The following is a 19070-nucleotide window of genomic DNA, read 5'->3' as shown; positions in this document are numbered from 1 at the left end:
TGAAGTCCATTTGAAGGAGATTGAAAGTTGTTTCGGGAAATGCCATTTGGGTCTCTCCCAAATGGAGTTTTACCTTTCCACCTGTGAACTGCTGAAGTCTGCCTCGACAAAAAGATTTCACATTTTGCGACGTCACTCTGAGCTGAGAACACGAAGGACCTTTACAGCCTCAGTTTGTTGTTCAAATGGACTTAAGAACATCAGCCAGCATCTGCAGTGGGCTCAAACACAGGTACCAGAAGTTCCTGCCAGCCCCTGTGCCTCCAATACCCTTTTTCTCGTCACAGATCCCAACATTTCTCTGGGTTCCCATCAGGTCAACCCAGGCCACCTCCCAAAAGGGAAAGGATTCATCTCCCATTGCATCAAGCTACTAAAAAAAAAAAAAGGAACAAAATATGCATCCACATCCATGTACCACATGTATACCAGAACCCTCCCACCCCATATACATCTCTGTGAACAAGATTCCGTGCTTCAAAAGTTCATAAAAATATACAATTTGTCCAGAATTGCATCTATCCTGCCCATTCCCTGCCTGGAGCTTAGACTTCTCTATTTATATATAAAATACACTAGCCCTGTAAAGTTGCTTTGCTGAGAGCACAGAGGGGATTTCTGCACTGTGAGGGAGCGCCCCACATGTTGCAGTGCAGCGAGCAGAGGTGCAGGAGCTCTGCACAAAGGCAAGGGCTGCACTGCACAAGCCCTCCCTGCATTGCATTGGGGACATTTTTGGAACATGGTATTCCAGCAGACCGCCTCCTGGCAGCTCTCACAGCATCGCAGCACAAAGGAGCCTTTCACTGCAGCCAGAGGTGACCCATCCCAGCTGAAAGCATCCAGCCAAGGGATTGCTGCAGTATGCAAAGTGGCTTCAAGGTTCCCCTTTGGCATCCACCTTCTGCAGCCCTCCCTCAAGCAGTTTTCCCCAGGGGAGCAGAGCAGCAGAGTTTAGCCATTACTCACTCTCTGAGGGTACCACCTTCTGGGATACCACACTGCAGTTCTTGGATACCAGTGCCAGAATTAATATTTGCTTAACGAGGAAGGGATGCAACGCTTTTAAACTCTGCTTTCAGCCTCCCCCATCCCTGCAGAAATATAATAAATCTTCTGATTTATATCTATGTAGGATCATTTTGCCTCTGGGTCAGGGTCTGCTCTCCCTGCAGCTGTCACTTCAGACAACTTGAGATATACAAGCTGGGTTGATCTACTCGAGATTTTTGCCCAAGAACAGCACCTGACCCTCAAACATGGTAAAAATATTGCAACTTGGCCAGCTTGCTGCTGCTCCTAAAATCTGGTTGTGATTTGGTCCCAACTCCAGGGGAGGAAATCTGTCACTGGGAATGAGAACACCAGTAATTAAAAATAGAGTCAGTTTTTCTATAGCGTATCAAACCCTACAGAACCTCAACGCTTCATACATCTTCTGTAAATGAAATTAAACGGGTCGGTTGCGTATCAAAACATAGTTGGCCTCTCTCATTTCATCTGTAGGAAGACTGCAATTTACACAGCAAAAATACTTTTTGGTTTAAACCAAGGAACAGGTGTGACAAGACAGCGTGCTCTACTTGCACTGGCACGGAGCTCCTGGGCTTTGCATATATAGAATATGGCCGAGCGTGAGCCGTGGGCACCCGCTCGTATCGCGCTCTTGGGTTGGCAAGTAGTGGGATTGGAGGGGAGATTCACCAAAACAATAACTTCAACGACAGGAAAGAGACATTTCTACTGCTCTGTAGCCAGTATTATGGCTACAGCACGTGTGGCACGATGAGTGATAGGGATATATTATAGATATGTTATTCAGAAGCAGAAGGTGCAACCGCAGCTACCTGTAGGAAATGGTGATGAAGGAAAGCAACGCCTGCTGCGAGACGGGTGGAGATGTGTGGTACCTGCAGCTCTGTGGCTGCAGAGCTGGTGGAGGTCCCACTTCCACCCCTCCAACATCCTCACACCTCGAGCAGCAACACAGGGAAAGCTTTCCTGGGAACAACGTGCTAAGGTGGTGGCAATTTGTCACACTGACATGAATTACAGACCGATTACATCACAGCCAGCAGGTCGGCAACTGCTGAGAGACTGTCTTTGAACAAGGGGAAAAATATGTAGAACTAAGGATTGCTATTCTCATGGCAAGAACAATGGTGGGGATGCCAAGATACTACTGCCTTGCAAGATAAAGTGGCACATGTTCTACACAAGAATGTGTACAACGTCTGACGGCTTCAGAAATCTGTTCTCGAGCAGATTTCCCAATAAATTAACACAACAAAAATTCTTTCATATAAAACAAAGTCCAAAGGATTTTTTTTTTTTTTTAAGTAAAAGCAAAACCTTCAGGGACTATATTACTTATCTCTCTCTACATATATAATCTCCTGAATTTTTTTAAAATAAATTTATTCTCGTCTTAGAAAAATAAATTGAGTAGCCAATTTAGTCAACGGAAAATATCTCACAGACTTAAAAGCATGCCCAGCAAGCATAGCCTTGTAAGACTAAATCAATGTTAAATCAAAGCAATTTGTTACTAAACCAAACTAGTTTGCAATTCACAGTTGATTACTACAAAGTGTTTCTTAAATTTTTTTGGCCCATAGAAAAATAACATATTGCAACTCAAAGTGCATTTTTAAAATAAACAATCAACTATTTTTATCAAATAAAATATTTACACCATTTGGTTTTTACAGTCAGAAGCGCGCTTCATGCGATGACCATGGGGACATCATCTGAAAATCCAGTTATCATGGGAGCTTCGTCATCCTCATCTCCTGGAAAACAAACCCAGAGCTCTTTTACACTGCCCTTGGTTTCAGGACGGATATCAGGAAAAAAATGTTCTCTGAAAGAGTGGTGCTGCACTGCACAGCTGCCCAGGCAGGTGGTGGGGTCACCATCCCTGGAGGCGATGAGGAAATGTGGGGATGTGGCACTGAGGGACGTGGGCAGTGGGCAGTGGGATGGGTTGGGGTTGGCCTTGGGGATCTGAGAGGTCCTTTCCAACCTGAATGATTCTATGATTCTGTGAGACGCAGCTGAACTGGCCCCAACAGTAGTGCATCAGCATGTTGCTCTTACCAGTTGTTGTATTTGCGATGCCCAGGATTTAATGAATTTTCATTAGTAGGGGGTGTTTAAGTGAAGCTGCTAACAACACAATCCTGAGATAGGTCTATGCTCTTAGAATCAGATCAAACCCATAAGGAGTTTTACACTAAAGATGTCCCAAAGCATGATGAAGGATTTAGGTCATCTGCTGATCTGGAGTACCTGAGATCCCAATGCACGACCCCAAAAGTTATGCTAGGCTGATGGTTGGACCTGATGATCCTAAGGCTCTCTCCCAGCCTCAGTGACTGTACAACTCTTTGATTCTACATACCTAAGTCGTCCCCTGAGGAGAAGATGGCCGAGCCCAGGCGGGAGCTGTAGTGGCTGTTGGCGAAGGCGGTGAAGCTGCTCTGCAGCCGGCGGTGCCTCGTGTACAGCACCACGAAGCCAGCCCCCAGGGCCACCAGCAGCAGGAACAGGATGGGGACCACAATGGCAGCCACGTCAGTGGATCTGCCTATTTGAGATTCAGAGGAGTCTCCACCTACAGAGCAGGGAGGCAGGGAAGCACTTGTAACTGATATGACATTTCTCCCGCTGCTACTTGTGCAGTGTCCTGAGGGTTTTGGTAGAACAAACCCAACCCAAATGCATCCAACTTGCTAATATTTCCATCCTATGACTTCAGGATGGTTTTTTCTATTCAAACCTGCTAGGATGCAAAGCCACCAAGTGGCCATCTGTATAATACTTCACTATCTCCTGTTGGGTCCATTTTTGAGGCTTTTGTTAGTAGTGTTCACGGAGGAAGAGGGGGCTGTGCCAGTGACTTACCAGCTCCCAGCTCATCATAGAGAAGCGTAGCCGGCTCCCCGCACATATGCCCACCATACAGACACCTGGCCCTGACTGCAAAGGAGTAGTTGTGACCTATCTTCAGGTTGGAAACTTTGAAGAAGTTCTCGGTGGTGTTCCCAAGATAGGCCGTGCGGTTCAGCAGGCTGTCAAACATGAGAACTTCGTAACCCTGAGTGGGGCAAAAACAACAACACAGCTCAGCAGGGACGCTCAGAGAGCAGAGCATCCTGTTGTATTGACAGGGTAATGTCAGGAGCCCTGCAAGCAACTCTGCTCTCAGCATTAATGAAATGCTACCTGTAGGATGGGGGAGAGTGCCCCTTACCCTGCTCTCATTGAAATTGCTTTCCTTTAATGCCAAACTCTTCCAAAAGAGCAGAATGTGGTCATTTTCTGCTATAATTTTTAAGGCATCCGGTGCAGAGAGTGGAACTGCAAATGAGAGAAAACAGCAGGAAGGTTAGGTTTGGTTAGCAGTGCTACTCGTTTTCAGGTTGAGGAGCAGCAAGGGGGGCACTTCCAAAAGGGGTGGAGGGGCTTTATTTGTCAGCACAGTGCAGGCTGTGCTGGAGGGGAGGGTATGGCTGATAGGATCTGCTGGTGGGTTTTACAGTAGGAGGGCATTTCAATACTTCTTCCTTTACCTGTGTTAATCATCATGCTGGATTCTTTGCTCATGTTTCCCAGTTGAACAATCACGTGGTATTTGCCTCCTGGTTCGAGTTTCTTAATGGTGTATTCCACCGTGCTGTTCCGTGTTTTCACTTTGTAGATTTTATCTGTTTTTCTTACTAAATCTTTAACTGCAACAGCGTACAACTGAAGGGAGAAAAGGCAGGCACAGTGAATGACAGATCTCACTTTCCTGCAGACTCACTAGAAATCTCATGCAATGTCAGGACATCAGACTGGGGGGTAAAAATGGCATTAAGCCATGCCTGTGCTCTACAGAAGGCTGGCAGATAGACAGACTTTGAGCCCCTTGCTGGACAAGCTGGAACCCTGCCTGAGATGGCTATTTGCAGATAGACAAAATGCAGTTGCTGGGACCTGTGTCCCAGATGAGGGGCTTGATCTCTTCTCCCTTGTAACTAGGATAGTACAAAAGGTAAAGGGCTTCATTTGCACCCGGGGAGGTTCAAACTGGATGTTAGGAAAAGCTTCTTCTCCAAAAGGACGGTGATGCAGCGGCACAGCTGCCCAAGGAGGTGGTTGGAGTCACTGTCCCTGGAGGTGTTCCTGAACAGCAGGGATGTGGCACCTGGGGACATGGGCACGGTGGGCATGGGTTGGAACTTGGTTTGGTGATCTGAGAGGTCTTTTCCAACCTTAATGATTCTATGATAAGGGCAGAAGGAAAATTGCAGATCGTATTTATCAGTGAGCAGAGATGCAATGCAAGCCTGTGCCTTCTCAGAGTTTCCACCATCATTAAACCAGATTTAAGCCTTTGCTGGGGACCAGCTTAGGAGGGGTAAGTCGATGGTGGGGCAGGGATCTGTCTGTGAATCGGGGCTTTGTGTGCAAAGGAAGAGGAGAAGGCTCTGAGGTCCTACCATGTCTTGGTCAGGTGAATCGTAGGGAGATTCCCACTTGATGACGGCGAAGGTCTTGCCTGTGAGCACTGCATGGAGGTGCCTCGGGGGAAGCCGGTTGTCGGGGATCATCTTCACCACAACGTAATCAGATGGTGGCCCTTGGTAGGGAGACATCACACGGACCTTGAAGGGACGACCCAGCAGTTAGTGCGGTGCCTTCAGGCTTTGGTGCCAAACCCGAGCCCAAATTGCGTGTGGGAGGGGATCAGAAAAGCAGCCTACCAAGAACAGGTACTGCTCGTCCCGCTGCACGATGACGGTGGCATTGTGGAAGGTTGTGGTGGTGTTGTGAGGGCTCCGGTAGAGCTCCAGGAAGGACGTGGCGTAGAAGATGCCATAGACCTGCAGAGGAGAGGACAAGAGGGATGGTACAAAGCTTGTCACGGCACAGAGCTCCCACCCAAACCATAGTGAGCTGCTGCTCTTTAGGGATTTGTTCCTCCTGGGTTCAAGTTTAGCTCTGGTCTGCCAACCAGGCTGCCCAGCAGCACTTTCTTTTGATTAAGGTCCTCATCTGAGGAACCTGCTCCCACCTCTGACAACACATCCATCAGTTAGAAGGCCACGAGAGCATCATGACGTTATCTGTGTTTCAGCCACTTCTCTATGTAACAGCAGCTCAACCAACAAACAACAAAAAGCCTTTCTGTGCCGGTATGGTAGTGGCAGCAAGCACTTTTCCTTACATTTTTTTACCAGAAGTTTTTCAGGGTTTTTGAACTCAGCCCCAACAAACAAAATGTTCGAAAATATCTTTTTTTTTTTTCCTAAGCTCTGAGTCAGACCCCATCCCAGTGAGTGAGAAAGGAGAGCCTCATGGCCTTACAACATCCCTCGGTCCGGTCCAGGTGCACTCCACTGCTGTCTGGTTGATGGCCCTGGCCTTGAGACTTGGTGGGATGGGTCTCGTCCCGCTGGTCACAACGTGCACAAAAGACAGAGGGCTGTCACCCAGCTCTGTCTTAGCCCAAGCAGAGATTTCATACGGGGTTTGAGCTGTCAGGTTGGCCACTGAGCAAGGAGAGAGATTCACACTGTTAGGTGAGGCACAGTGCTATATGGTAGAAGCATCATGAAATGGTCAGCAGCACTAAATGGTCTCAGACAGGATTGTCTCTCTCTTGCTATGTGTTGTCCTTCATTCTGATTAGTTTCTTTTGCACAGAATCACCTAGGTATCTAAGCTAGCCTTGCTTGCATGTTGAGATGCTTTCCCAAATCTTGACTGTGCATGCTAGCTATTCCTCCAGACCCCAAATAAAGCTGATTAACAGGGACGCACACTGTAGACAAGCCCAACTTTTTTGCAGAATCAATAAACAAAATCCCTGTGATGAGAAAAGGCCAGTGCAGCTCTGGGGAATAAATCCCAAATCTGCTTGAAAACTGCTAAGAAGAGAGACCAGAGTTTTACCAGTCTGTCCTCCCAGGATTTTCTCTTAACATACTCAGCTGAGCTGCAGTGACAAAAAGGAAAACCTTGCAGCTGTCAGTAAAACCCTCCATTTGGGGGGTGACCAAAGCAAAACTTTACATCTAAACAACTTACCTTTTTGGACTGACTTTTCTCCTTCTATGGTCAGAGTTCTTCTTTCCTGCCTGTGTGCATCAAATGTCCAGTAGATGTTGACAACGTAACCGCTGACCTGTCAAGCAGCGATGGCACACGATATGAACTGACTTAAGTTCAGCTATTTTGGATGCACTGAAAGAGTCATCACTTCTGTCTTTAAGTCGTATTTTCCATAGTAATTAAGAGAGCTGGGACAGCTGATGAGTAGCAAGTAATAAACGGGAATGGAATAATTAGTTTCAAAATATGATTGCAGTACTAAACTGGGTGATAGCTTATCCCATCCAGTATTTACCACTTATCCAACTTTTCTGTTACTGATGTTTCAGAAGTAAAGAGTAGAATTTTACCTTGATATTAGTATTCATTTTCAGACTGAAGCTTATGGAGTCCTCAGTGTAGCCCTCAATGCGTATGACAGGTGGAGGAATGACTGGAAGGAAAGGGAGAAATGGTTGTTATTGCAATCCCAAGAAACTTCATAGCAAGTTCTGATGGCTCTTCTACCTCTGCTTTCCAGCTATCTCCAATGATCAGGTACTCCCACATTTCACACAAGCAAGCATTCTGCATTTTTAGTAGCATGATGTTTTCTTTCCTTTCTTTGTCAACGCCGTGAGCGTGCACTTTTATCTAACAAACTAGAAAGCAGACAATTTTGACATCAGAATATAGACTAGGAAAAAGTCTTGTCAGGAATACAAATGACTTCAAAAGGCTTATCAAACAGCACTTCAGAGGGAAACAATTTATCGTGTTGTTTGGGTTTACCTACTGTCAACTGCAACGCTGCAACAGTTTCTGGGAGCCTCAGTAGTCTTTCAGTGGTCTAATCTACATGAAATGCAGCAACCATCACAACCACAAAGCAAGAAGATAATTAGCAAGCATTCTCTCAATGAGTGATGCTGGAAGAGCTGGTGGAGGTGCATCCTGCCTAGCCCAGTGTAGGACCTACATGAGTCAATGGCAATGCACAGCAACATTTACTGGAATAACAGCACTCACCTTTGCCTTTTATGGTGGTTATGGATTTAGAGATGCTCCAATTTCCCACTCCTCGACTGGTCACTGCAGCAACCTTTCAGATGAGACGGTCAGTTAATGTGAATGAATGTCACCAGCCATACATGATGCAAACAGAGCGAGGTGAGAGCAAGGTTACGGACACGGCGGAGCTCAGGGAAAAGGACTTTGAAGCAAACAATAGCTAAATTACTTGGCAATAAAATGCTTATTACACAGATAAAGCAGTCTACTTTAAGTACTTTAAAGAATCTAAATGGAGGAAGGGGCTCTGCAGATAACTGCTGTCTTATAAAATCCTGTAACCATGGAACGGAATGGATCAGCCCCAGCGTAGGTAAGAATCATGCCTGTATCCACAGCTACTCATGCTCATCCTGCACGTGGACACTGGCAGCAACATTCCTCAGGGCTGGCACGCTTTCACTTCTTAACTATTCTATCTGCAATCACCCAACCTCTCCTATGTGTGTGCCTTCTCCACACCTACCTGCTGCTCTTTGCAGTCATGTAGCCAGGAGCAAATTTATCTCTGCCCCAGATCTGGAGCAGTTGCAGTGACACTGGAATGGGCAATTGGTAGCATAGGTTTCATAACACAGCCAGGCCACTTCGGTGGAGGAACAAATCAAGGGGCACAACTCTGGTCTTAAATCTATACACACTGTCAGCGCAAATGCCAGCACCCCACTGAGGGCTGATATTAAAAGGCTGGATTTTAACATCATACTTTTCCAGCAATTAGTTGGCTGCACAAGACTAGAACTGCCTAGCAAACAGTAAGAGGTTGTGCAGAGCTCTCCTATAGACTGAGCTCTGAAGATACTCACCCGAACTGTGTACAATGTGTTGACCTGTAAGTTCTTGATCTCGGTGTAGTTCTTGGTGGTTCTAAGGGATGACCACTCCTTGGAACCACTGCTGCTGTATTCCACCTAGAAGCACCAAAACTGGGGATGAGGACTCCAGTGTCAACAATTCTGTAGATCTTTCTATGCCAAAATGTCAGCAAAAAGAATTAATCAAGCTTAGAAAAGAAGCCAGAAAGAAAATTATGGTTATGAGGATTGTGTTGCTGTCTACAGCCCCACAGCGTTGCTCTCAGCAGATCTGCTCCACTAAATACCCTGTTCATGGCCCTCCAGCCCCCTGCAGATGGCTGTGCTCAGAGCAGCAGCTGGACTCACAATGAATTCCCGTATGAGGCCATGGGCGTTCACAGGGGCACTCCAGCTGCACACCACCACCCCCTCAGCTTCTTTTTTGAGGGCCAACTGGAGGTTAAATGGAGCATCCGGCACTGGGGAGAGAAGCACAGGCATTAGGTTTGGTCACGGCTGTCACCTGAGGAGCAGAAATAGGAGGGCAGGGTCTGCCAACAAAGCAGAGCTTAGACATTGCCTTCTGGTGTGCACCCAAGCCCTGCTCAACCCTCACTTGGCCAATGAACCCTTCTAGTGATAGCAGTGATGCCAGGTGTGCTGGTTCATTGCTTTTTTTGAACCCCTTCCTTAACCCAAGCTCCAGCTCAAACCACACAGCTCCGCTTACGTCCTTCGGGCACCCGCAGGGTGATGAAGTCGTTGGTATTGTAGACTCTGCTGAGACACTGCACCTGCACCTTCACCTGGTAGGTGCAGTCAGGCTTCAGAACCTTCAACACGCTGCTGGTTTTGTTGCTGTGGGTTTCCAGAACCTTCCAGATGCTTTCTCCAACCATCCTGCACGAGATTCAAACCCCTTTGGTCAGGGATATACTTAGTGACAGAGGAGGACATGTAATCTCTTTGTATTTTAAGAGCTTGCTGCTTAGTTTTCTGAGCAGCAAAGCCCACCACCAGCTTGGGAAGCTGTTTCAAAGTCTGAACTAAGTGTAGCTCGGTGCCTCACTGGCACCATCACTATCCTCTGAGGTTTGCTCTCACTGCTGTGCTCTAATTTCCTGACTTTGTTCTCATTGTTAGCAGTCCCACAAAGACAAGACCCAAGCAGAAACAGAACACCCAATATGCCCACATTTCTGTAGAGTAAACAATCTGAAGGAAACAAAGAGCTTTTCACAAAGGTCCCCTAGCTGCAGCTATTTTGGGGCTGCTTTGCAACGAAGCATTAGAAGATTTTCCAACTAGAAATAGATTGCAAAGCTCTGCCTTTTGAAATCTGATTCAGCACGGGGCCTTGCTGTAAACACATGTGCTGATCACAGTGAGGCAGTGGGGTACCTGTAATACACATTGTAGACACAGGAGGTCGAGGACATCTTCTTTGGCCGAGCCCACGTCAGGGTGATGGCACCTGAGAAGTCAGCCGTCCACTGCAGGTTCTGTACCTTGTACACAATGGTGTCATCTACAACAGAGAGAGTCAGGCTGCAGGAGGGAATTCAGCCTTTTGCCCAGAACAGGAGTTCAGTTCCACTGCCAATCCATGGAGGGAGCATTGGCACTGTGCAGATGAGGGATGTAATGTAGGTGGGGTGGGCAATGAAGAGTAGGAACGTAACCCTGATGCTCCTGCTTCTCCCCGGAACATTTTGTGGTTGCCTTTGTGCTGCTATTACCCAAAGAAATACAAATCCTGGCTGCTGAGAAAATACTCTTTATCAACGTTTCAGAAGTGTATTGATGCAGGCTAAGTCACTCCCCTGCTTGTGTGATGAATCTGCGCTATGACAGATTCCCCACCAGGCCCCTCTTTGCATGGTGTCACATCTTGCATTCCAAAGCTGAGGCTGCAAAGCAGGGCAGAGCCCTGGTGCAGATTTCCAGGGGAAAACAGATGGTTTTCCTGGGGTGTTCATTCCCCACAAATCTCAGCAGTGCCTTCCCCCAACCTCTCCCAATCCACATTTAATTAAAGCACTAAAACCTGGCTGATGCTCAAGCCCTGAGCAGGTCAATAGGACCATGCTGAACCTTGTGGCTGCACACAGGCAGCAACTGATCATGGTCATCTGCCCAGGGGTGACGGTGGAGAGGTGCAAGCTGGGTCACCATATAAAGGAGCACAGGGCTGGGGACAGTCCGTTCATCCATGGGCCATGTGAAATGGACAGCCGTGCTCCCTTTCATCCTAAAGCTGGTTTGTGTGTCTGAAGTTTGTTGGAGCACAAAATCTCAGTGCAGAAGCTGGCTGGCAAGTTTGTCCCAGCTGGTTAAGAATGGGCAAAGAAGCAATCTGGACATGATGCTACATCCAGGGTCTGTGACTTAAAAGCTGTGCATGCAGGAGAGCTCACGTGCATGAAAATACAGAGCAGGGAGGGGGGTCAGGCTGCAGCTCACCTGTGCAGTTCCTCTCATCGCTGCCATCGGAGCAGTCCAGGTACCCATCGCAGCGTTCAGTCACCAGCAGGCAGGCCTCCCCATCCTCACAGCGGAAGCCCTGGGGGCACGACAGCGAGCTGTGCGTTGCTGCAAGCAGAAAAGTTGCAGGGCTCAGTGCAGAGAAGGTCCCTGCAGGAATGGGGCTGGGTGCTGGCATAAAAGCAGGAATGATGCATGGATGGAGCACAGAGTGCCATTAACAGCCCTATCTTCACTTTGCTGCGTATTCTGGCATGATCACACCCACCATCAGAAGGACCCAGCAGGGAAGTGGTGGAGTCACCATCCCTGAAGGTATTTAAGAGATGTGTGGACATGGTGCTTAGGGACGTGGTTCACTGATGGACTTGTAGTGTCACATCATGGTTAGATATGGAATGCTGGGTCGTGGCTGGACTTGTAGTGCTGCATCATGGTTGGGCTTGATGATCCCATGGGTATTTTCCAATCTAATGACTATGATTCTATAAAACTAATAGCTGGACTTCTAATGGAAAAAAAAAAAAAAACCAAAACATTGGCATGTGGGGCTTTTTGCCCATTTTTACTGCCAGGATTCCACCAGCATTAACCCTTCCCATCCCCTCATAGAGCATCCCAAGAGATGGAACCAGCCAAGATGCTCTCAGCCCCACACTCACGGCAGTTCCTCTCGTCGGTGCCATCCTGGCAGTCCCGCCGGCCGTCACAACGCTTCCAGTTGGGGATGCATTTGTGCAGCTGCTGGCATTCGAATTCGGCCCTGCTGCAGCGGCCGCGTGGCGCTGGGGGGCTGGAGCTCACATTGGGGTCTGCGGGTGGGAGAAGCGAGAAGAGAACCCAGCAGCACCGACAGCTGTCCCAGCTTCACTAGATGGCATTGGTCCCGGTTCCACTAGATGGCAATGTCCTCCCATCTAGCAGCTAGCTGGGCTGCCTGAACCATCCTCACTGCTGACTGCAGGGGGCTGGGAAAGCAACCGCTCTGCAGCCTTTAGCGCGGGTGTGAGCTGAAAAGCCACCCCTGCTCCCTCCCGTTTATGTCCCCAGACGTGATAGAGGAGAAGTGTGGGGTGAGGATGCTTACGGGAGGTGGGACAGGCGTCCTCGTCCGAGCCGTCGGCGCAGTCGCGGTAGCCATCGCACACCCAGCTGTTGGTGATGCAGGCGCCGCTGCCGCACCGAAAATGGTTGGGGAGGCAGGTGGGAGGGATGGCGGTGGTGATGGGAAGGACTGGGGAGCCTGAAAGACACCGGATGGGTGTCAGAGCCCCACCAGCAGAAGGGAGCGGGGAAGGCACGGCAAGACACGTGGTGTTATCTGTATCTGGATCCCAACTGGGATTTTCAGACAGGCAGAAGGTAAAGATGTTGAGAGCATGCACACAGCCATTCGTGGGGGATTTTTAGAGCCCCAGAGCTGGTGCAGGATGCTGGGATGCAGCCTCAGTGCAGCATCAGGGACCCTCACCCTCGCACTCCTTCTCATCCGACCAGTCCCCGCAGTCGTTCTCTCCATCACACTTCCACTGGTTGGGGATGCAGTGCCCGTTCCCACACTGGAACTGGTAGTACCGGGAGCAGTTGGGGGCATCCGTTGGGTTTTCTGGCCAGGAGAGAAGAGTTCTCTGAGCTCCAGTGCTATTTCAACAGCCTCTGACACAGCCAAGGTACAAGAACAGGGCATCCCCCCCAGAGCACCCCCAGCATTTTGGGCTAGATCCTTTCTCTTCCTCTCCAACTCCCCCACTTCTCACATCTATCACTGCTCTGTTGGCAACGTTACAATGTATGTGCACTGGGTGCAGCCAAACAGCACCAACAGTCACAGAACCAGCAGCAGAATTCACACAGAGCACAGCAGAAGCAGAGAAGCAAGCCCTGCAGCTCTCCAATGAAGGCACAGCTGCTTTGCCTGGCTGTGCACAGCTCCTGCTGCTGCCCAGGGAACACTGATAAATATTGAACTTGGCTGTGAGCTGCCTGTCTGCTTTGGGCTGGGAATCTGGAGGCAATATGGTCCCACCAGACTCACTCAACCACAACATGTGCCCGCAGGTCAGATGTGCAGCATGCTGCAGCTAATCTACCTGCAGAAAGAGAATGATGCTGATCCCCACGCAAGACTTTGCAAAGTGAAAACAAAACAGTGCACACACACACACACATGTACACGTGCATACATAGATGCATGGGTAGGTACAAAGAACATAGAGCCTGTTCCCTGCGCTCCTGGTATCCAAAGGAGTAAGAAGCCATAATGACAAGGACCTTGAAGGTTTGCTCACCACAGCTTGCTTCATCTGAGTAATCACCGCAGTCATCCATGCCATCACACTTCCACACCAGGCTGATGCACACCCCGTTTGCACACTGGAAGCTAAACTGGTCACAGGTGCGGTGGAATTCAGGCTCCTGGGCTGCAGGGGAGGAAAGTAAAAGTCAGTGTGGGGTTGGAGGGGAGCTGTCATGGACTTTTGAAAGCACAGCAGGACCACTGTTTAGGAGACACGGCAGCTTTGTGGTACCCTCCCCACACCTGTGGTCTCCACTCTCCAGCCCTCCCTGCACAAAGTGCCTTGAGATGCACAACACCACGCTCACCGCATCCCGCGTAGTTGGCATCTTCATCGGAGCCATCCTCACACTGGATGTCACCATCACACACCATGGAGTGGGACAAGCACTGCTGCCGGTTCTTGCACACGAAGTCCATGTAACGGGTGCACAGGGGAATTTCTGGGGAAAGTTCAGGAGGAGTGGATGGCACCATGGCAGGCACTGCCTGCAAAAAGGCCACTGTCATTTGCACAGACATGTGTGAAGGTCCAGATTTCCAGATCTCATGGACTGCGAACTGCCCTGCACAGCCTGTCCTCACTCAACAACACGTCACAGCTTGGCACGGGCACCGGGAGGATTCGATCCTCCTTAAGCAGCACCTCTTATCTGCCTTTTGCAGATGCTCAGGGAGCAGCCCATTTCCTCAGCACCAACCAGTTACCCCACCGTGGGCACACCTCTCAGCAGCCCCCAGCACTCACCGCAGTCCTGCTCATCTGAGGCGTCGGCGCAGTCAGTGATGCCGTTGCAGTGTTTGCTGGTTGAGATGCAGGTGCCATTGGGGCACTGGAAGCCATTGCACTTTTTTTCTGAAATGAGGTACATTTTGCCCGTTTTCTTTTCAGTACCAAAAGCACAGCCCCTATCCCCTTTCCCCTGACCCCTATAGGAAGGCATGGGAGTTGGCTGCAGCTCTTGTGGTTTGCAGGCACGTACCACAGATGGTGGGGTCCTCATCGGAGCCATCCTGGCAGTCAGCATCGCCGTCACAAGCCCAGCGCTGTGGGATGCAGTGCCCATTGAGGCACTGGAAGCTGGAGGCCTCACAGGTGCGGAACACTGATGGGAGCAGAGCAGAGAGGGATCCATTTCTCTCTGTGCCATATTTGCTCACAAACCCGCTGCGCCCTCCAGATTCGGGAGGCTCTTTGAGCACAACCCTTGGTGCGTGCCAGCACACGTGGATGTGGTCATCTTAGGATGGCAAGAAGTGGCACAGACAGCAAGCGAACCTTGGTGGGGTGTAGGGTCCCTGTATGGGGACCACAGGGTAGGGGAATCACTGGTCAGAAGCTTTGGAGATGGTCTGGAATTAGGGCAGGCAAAAGTTATTTGTGTGGCCAATGCAAATGAGAAAACTTTGGAATTTCAAAGGGATCAGGGCCTCCCTCGGGCTTCTTTCACCCAAGGATCTGCTGCAGGGTGTGCTGGTTGAAGCCCAGCATGTGTTGTTGCTTTAGAGACAAATATCACTCTCCAGCCAAGCGAGCACTCAGTGTTATCAACAAGAAAAGCAACCTGCAGCTTAATTAAATGGCATGCTCGTGAATTTCACATTGGTTTGTGACACGTGCAGATATTTCAAAATGCCTGAGTTTCATGGCAGTAATATTCTATTAGGTATTCAGTGTGAAATGTAATTATTTCAGATAAGAGCAATAAATACAGCCAGTAGAGTCAGATGAAATGTTTCTCAAATAACTGTGATCCTCTTAGATAATTTCAACTTCAGGCTCTACAAACCCGAGATGCTTTTTGAAGTAGGTTCTGTTCCAGGAGAAATTCTCTCTGGAGAAACTCACACGAGAGATAAGTGATACCAATATAAATTAAACCTCCTTAGACAGCAACGTGCACAGAGTGCCAACGACCACAGCCCCCCGAGCATTGCTATGCACCTCATGTGCTGGAGGCACATCTAACCCTGTGGATAGAGGATGTAGGAGCTCAGCACAGCAGATGTGATCCCCCAGGGGCTCAGCACCCAAAGGCCAGCTTCTATCCTGCACATTGCTCTAAAAACACGGCCACGTGCCTTTCACTGATGGCCTTAAAAATCCACTTGGAGTTGGCACTTGCTTTACATTCCCAAACCCATTGAGAACAGCAAGGCTGCTACGAAGAGGAACCACTTCCCAAGCTGAACCTGCCTCTCCTTTGCAGCTTCTCCACCATTACTGAGTCTGAAGGAAATGTCAGTTTTCTGCAACGTGCTTCACGGCAAGAAAATGGTCAGAGTTCAGGCTCTGAAATGAGATCAGTGCACACTGCCCTGTCTGTTGCCTGCCTGCAACAAAGGAGCCCATTCTAAACACAAGGATTCTTTGGCTGCCTGGCAGCCAAGTCCCACTTCCCTATTCAGCACAGCCTCAAAGGCACAGCCGGCACTGTGCCATGATGCACCTCGGGCTGCTGGGGATGTGCTGGGAGCAGCCAGTGCTGCAAAACTGGTGCAAAACTGCTCTTGCAAAGCCAACCAAACGCAACTCCTCCAGTGCAACACCTCCAATGCAACAACTTGAACACTACTGGGAGAGGCTGTGAGCCCATAAAGAGGGATGGCGATATGTTATTGATCACCACAAAGTGCTTACTGGTGCAGTTGGCTTCATCAGACCAGTCCCTGCAGTCATTGTCATCATCACACCTCCAGGAGAGTCGAATGCACATCCCTGAGCTGCAGCTGAACTCGTCTTTTCTGCACTGGTGAGCATCTGCAAAGAAGCACAGACAGCTGTCAGCTGAGTTTGAGGCCCAGGGAAAAGAGGAGGAAAATTTCACACGGGCTACTGAAAAGGGAGAGGAGGCTGATAGTTCAGAAGCAACACTGAGCAGCCCACGCTGCCATGTGCCTGCTGGATGGCTGCCCAAGAAGAGCCTTTAATCTCAACCAAATATTTGGCTTTGGGTCAGGGGAAGGCCCAAGGAGCAGGGAAAGATGATAACAGCACAGAACCTCCCTGCCAGACTGCAGCGATGGGGGAAATCACTGCAACATCTCTCATCTCCTGCAGTGATAGGAGGAGGCAGCTGTTGGCTGGGAGTAACGAGGGGGATCTGGAGCAGCACTGCACTGCCCAACCTCTCAGCAGTGGCACCAGGCTTTGGTCCCTCGCATGGGGACAGGGAAAGAGGAGGCATGCAGCAGAGCAGCTCACCGCAGTGACTCTCATCGCTGTTATCACCGCAGTCGTCCTCCAGGTCACACTTGTAGGACAGGGGGATGCAGGTCCCCGATTCCCGGCAGCGGAACTGGGTTTCGGCATCACACACAGTGGTGGCTGATGGGGGAGAGGAGGAGGTCAAGGTGGTGCTGGAAGGATGGATTGTGTTGATCCACCATGAGTGAAGCAGAGAGGGGAGCTGAGAGGTGCTCAACACAGCTTGCAGGGTTATTAGTGTAGGTGCATGTCAGAGTTGGGGAGCAGGACTAAGGGCATCCCACCTCACTGCTGCTTGCAGACTGGGAGCAATGTGTCCCCAGCAGAGGGGAAACACTGCAGGCTACAGCTCACCCAGCCAACTTGAGATTCAGTTCCTAGGGCAGGAACTGCACTCTGAACACCTCTTGCTCCCCATGACTACAAAGGGATCACAGGACATCAGCTCAGATGCAGCGCCGATGCAGCAGACATCTAAACTGGGATGGGCAAATGCCACCATGGGACACTCACGGCAGTTCTTCTCATCGCTCATGTCCCCGCAGTCATTGTTGTTGTCACACTGCCAAATGCTGTTGATGCAGTTCCCGTTGAAGCATCTGTACTGGTTGGGCAGACACGTGTTTTCTGGTGCAGAGGAGAAAACAAAAAGAAGCTGGGGTGAGGCATGACGCCCTGTTCCTGGATATCAGATGCACTCCTTGTTCCAAGGGCAGCTGGGAAGGTCGTCAATGGAAGAAGCTGCCAACTCTAACAACAACAGCAGGAACCAAGCCTGGTGTTACCTTCCTTCACGCAGGTGTTGTTCTTCATGCTGTAGCCATGAGGACAGTCACACTTCACCTCCCCTGAGGGCAGCACGGTGCTGGAAACGCCCTCAGGGCACTTGCAGCTCCGGCCATTGTTGGACTTGGGCAAACAGAGCAAGCTGCAGGGGTGGGCAATGCAGCCGTTCCGTCCTGGCACCGGGGAGGAAGGGGACACCATCAACAGGGGCTGTAGGCAAGCAGGAAGCCCCATCCCAACCCCATCCCAGTTTGAGGTTGCAGCCCCATGTTTCTGTAGGCTAGGGAAGTGCTCTGACAATCATAGTGATGCAGCTCAGAAACCCCATACAGCACTTGGCATGGAAAGCCATGGTTTGTGTCCTGAGCTACGGGGTGGGTGCCTGGATCAATATCCCCAGCAAAGACAATCTTGTGCTCTTAGCTACCTGTCGTCTTTCCTCTGTAGAAGATTTTCATGTCCATGATCCCGTTTAATCGGCCAACCAAAGTCTCCATCCTTGAGCCACTGGTTTTGGATGCCCGGAAGATGCTCAGCTGTGACCAGTCATTCCAGTAGATCTCGTTCTGAATGGTACACACTGCTAAGTACTGAAGCACCTGAGCACCCACAGCCACAGGGCAGCAGAGTGCAAATCCCTCCCAGCCCATGGTGAGGATGATGAGGAAGACATGGACTAGGATTTGAGCAGGAGTGGAAGCAGGAGTTGCTACGTGCAGGAATTTTGGGGAACATGTCCAGAGCAGAAATAGAGTGAGTAATGTGCTAGCTCCTTCCCACCAAACCTACCCAGTGTGCTAAGTGCTCCCACCATGCAATGGAAATGTGGACAAAGTGGAAATGGCTGGCTGCAGTAATACCTTAAATACAGCGATGGCATAGGGGTGTGGGAGGCTGTCCAAAATGACAGATCTCTGCAAACCATTGAAATCCACCCTCTCAATCCTATCCATGTAAGCCTCAGTCCAGTAGATCCAGTGGTCATCCACAGAGATGCCATTGGGCCACCGCACACCTTCTGAGACGACGCAGGCAGCCGAGGAGCCATCCATGTCACTTCTGTAAATGCCAGGCCTGGAGTCTCCCCAGTCCGTCCAGAACATCAGCCTGCAACAGGCAAAGAGCTTAGCTGCAACAGGAACAGCACAGCTTGTCACAAGCGAGCAGGTTATCAAGCAGAGACGTGAACGCTTTGCATTCCCTGTCTCTTGAAAGATGTGCCTTTGGGGAAAGGAGCTCTTTGCAATTCAAATGAGAGCAGCGCTGGATCTGCGAGCAGAAGGCAGGCTGACAGAGCTGCAGTCTGTGGGGCACGAGTGCAGCTGGAGGTTACCTAGCCATGAGCTGC

At 49.8% G+C, this 19070-nt stretch overlaps 1 protein-coding gene across 1 annotated transcript in view; it reads right to left on the bottom strand.

The window, feature by feature from the left end:
• Positions 1–2600: 2600 nt before the first annotated feature.
• Positions 2601–19070, bottom strand: part of SORL1 (sortilin related receptor 1) — a 34888-nt gene continuing 18418 nt past the window's right edge. Inside the window, exons 20-48 of the mRNA XM_052697408.1 lie at positions 18583–18829; positions 18150–18288; positions 17722–17895; positions 17450–17563; positions 16934–17056; positions 16370–16489; positions 14712–14834; positions 14477–14584; positions 14037–14171; positions 13721–13852; positions 12904–13038; positions 12520–12675; positions 12095–12244; positions 11412–11540; positions 10350–10476; positions 9679–9848; positions 9315–9427; positions 8958–9062; positions 8110–8182; positions 7452–7534; positions 7078–7174; positions 6355–6539; positions 5751–5870; positions 5487–5651; positions 4575–4749; positions 4256–4362; positions 3907–4099; positions 3404–3616; positions 2601–2792 (exon numbers count right to left, since the gene is read on the bottom strand). Coding sequence (XP_052553368.1) covers positions 2725–2792; positions 3404–3616; positions 3907–4099; positions 4256–4362; positions 4575–4749; positions 5487–5651; positions 5751–5870; positions 6355–6539; positions 7078–7174; positions 7452–7534; positions 8110–8182; positions 8958–9062; positions 9315–9427; positions 9679–9848; positions 10350–10476; positions 11412–11540; positions 12095–12244; positions 12520–12675; positions 12904–13038; positions 13721–13852; positions 14037–14171; positions 14477–14584; positions 14712–14834; positions 16370–16489; positions 16934–17056; positions 17450–17563; positions 17722–17895; positions 18150–18288; positions 18583–18829 — 3979 coding nt within the window. The 3' untranslated portion in view covers positions 2601–2724. The remainder of the gene's footprint in view (positions 2793–3403; positions 3617–3906; positions 4100–4255; positions 4363–4574; positions 4750–5486; positions 5652–5750; positions 5871–6354; positions 6540–7077; positions 7175–7451; positions 7535–8109; positions 8183–8957; positions 9063–9314; positions 9428–9678; positions 9849–10349; positions 10477–11411; positions 11541–12094; positions 12245–12519; positions 12676–12903; positions 13039–13720; positions 13853–14036; positions 14172–14476; positions 14585–14711; positions 14835–16369; positions 16490–16933; positions 17057–17449; positions 17564–17721; positions 17896–18149; positions 18289–18582; positions 18830–19070) is intronic.

This window comes from Tympanuchus pallidicinctus, unplaced genomic scaffold (genome assembly GCF_026119805.1).
Source record: "Tympanuchus pallidicinctus isolate F22 unplaced genomic scaffold, pur_lepc_1.0 scaffold30, whole genome shotgun sequence".
Taxonomy (NCBI): domain Eukaryota; kingdom Metazoa; phylum Chordata; class Aves; order Galliformes; family Phasianidae; genus Tympanuchus; species Tympanuchus pallidicinctus.
This window is presented reverse-complemented; position numbering and strand designations above follow the sequence as displayed.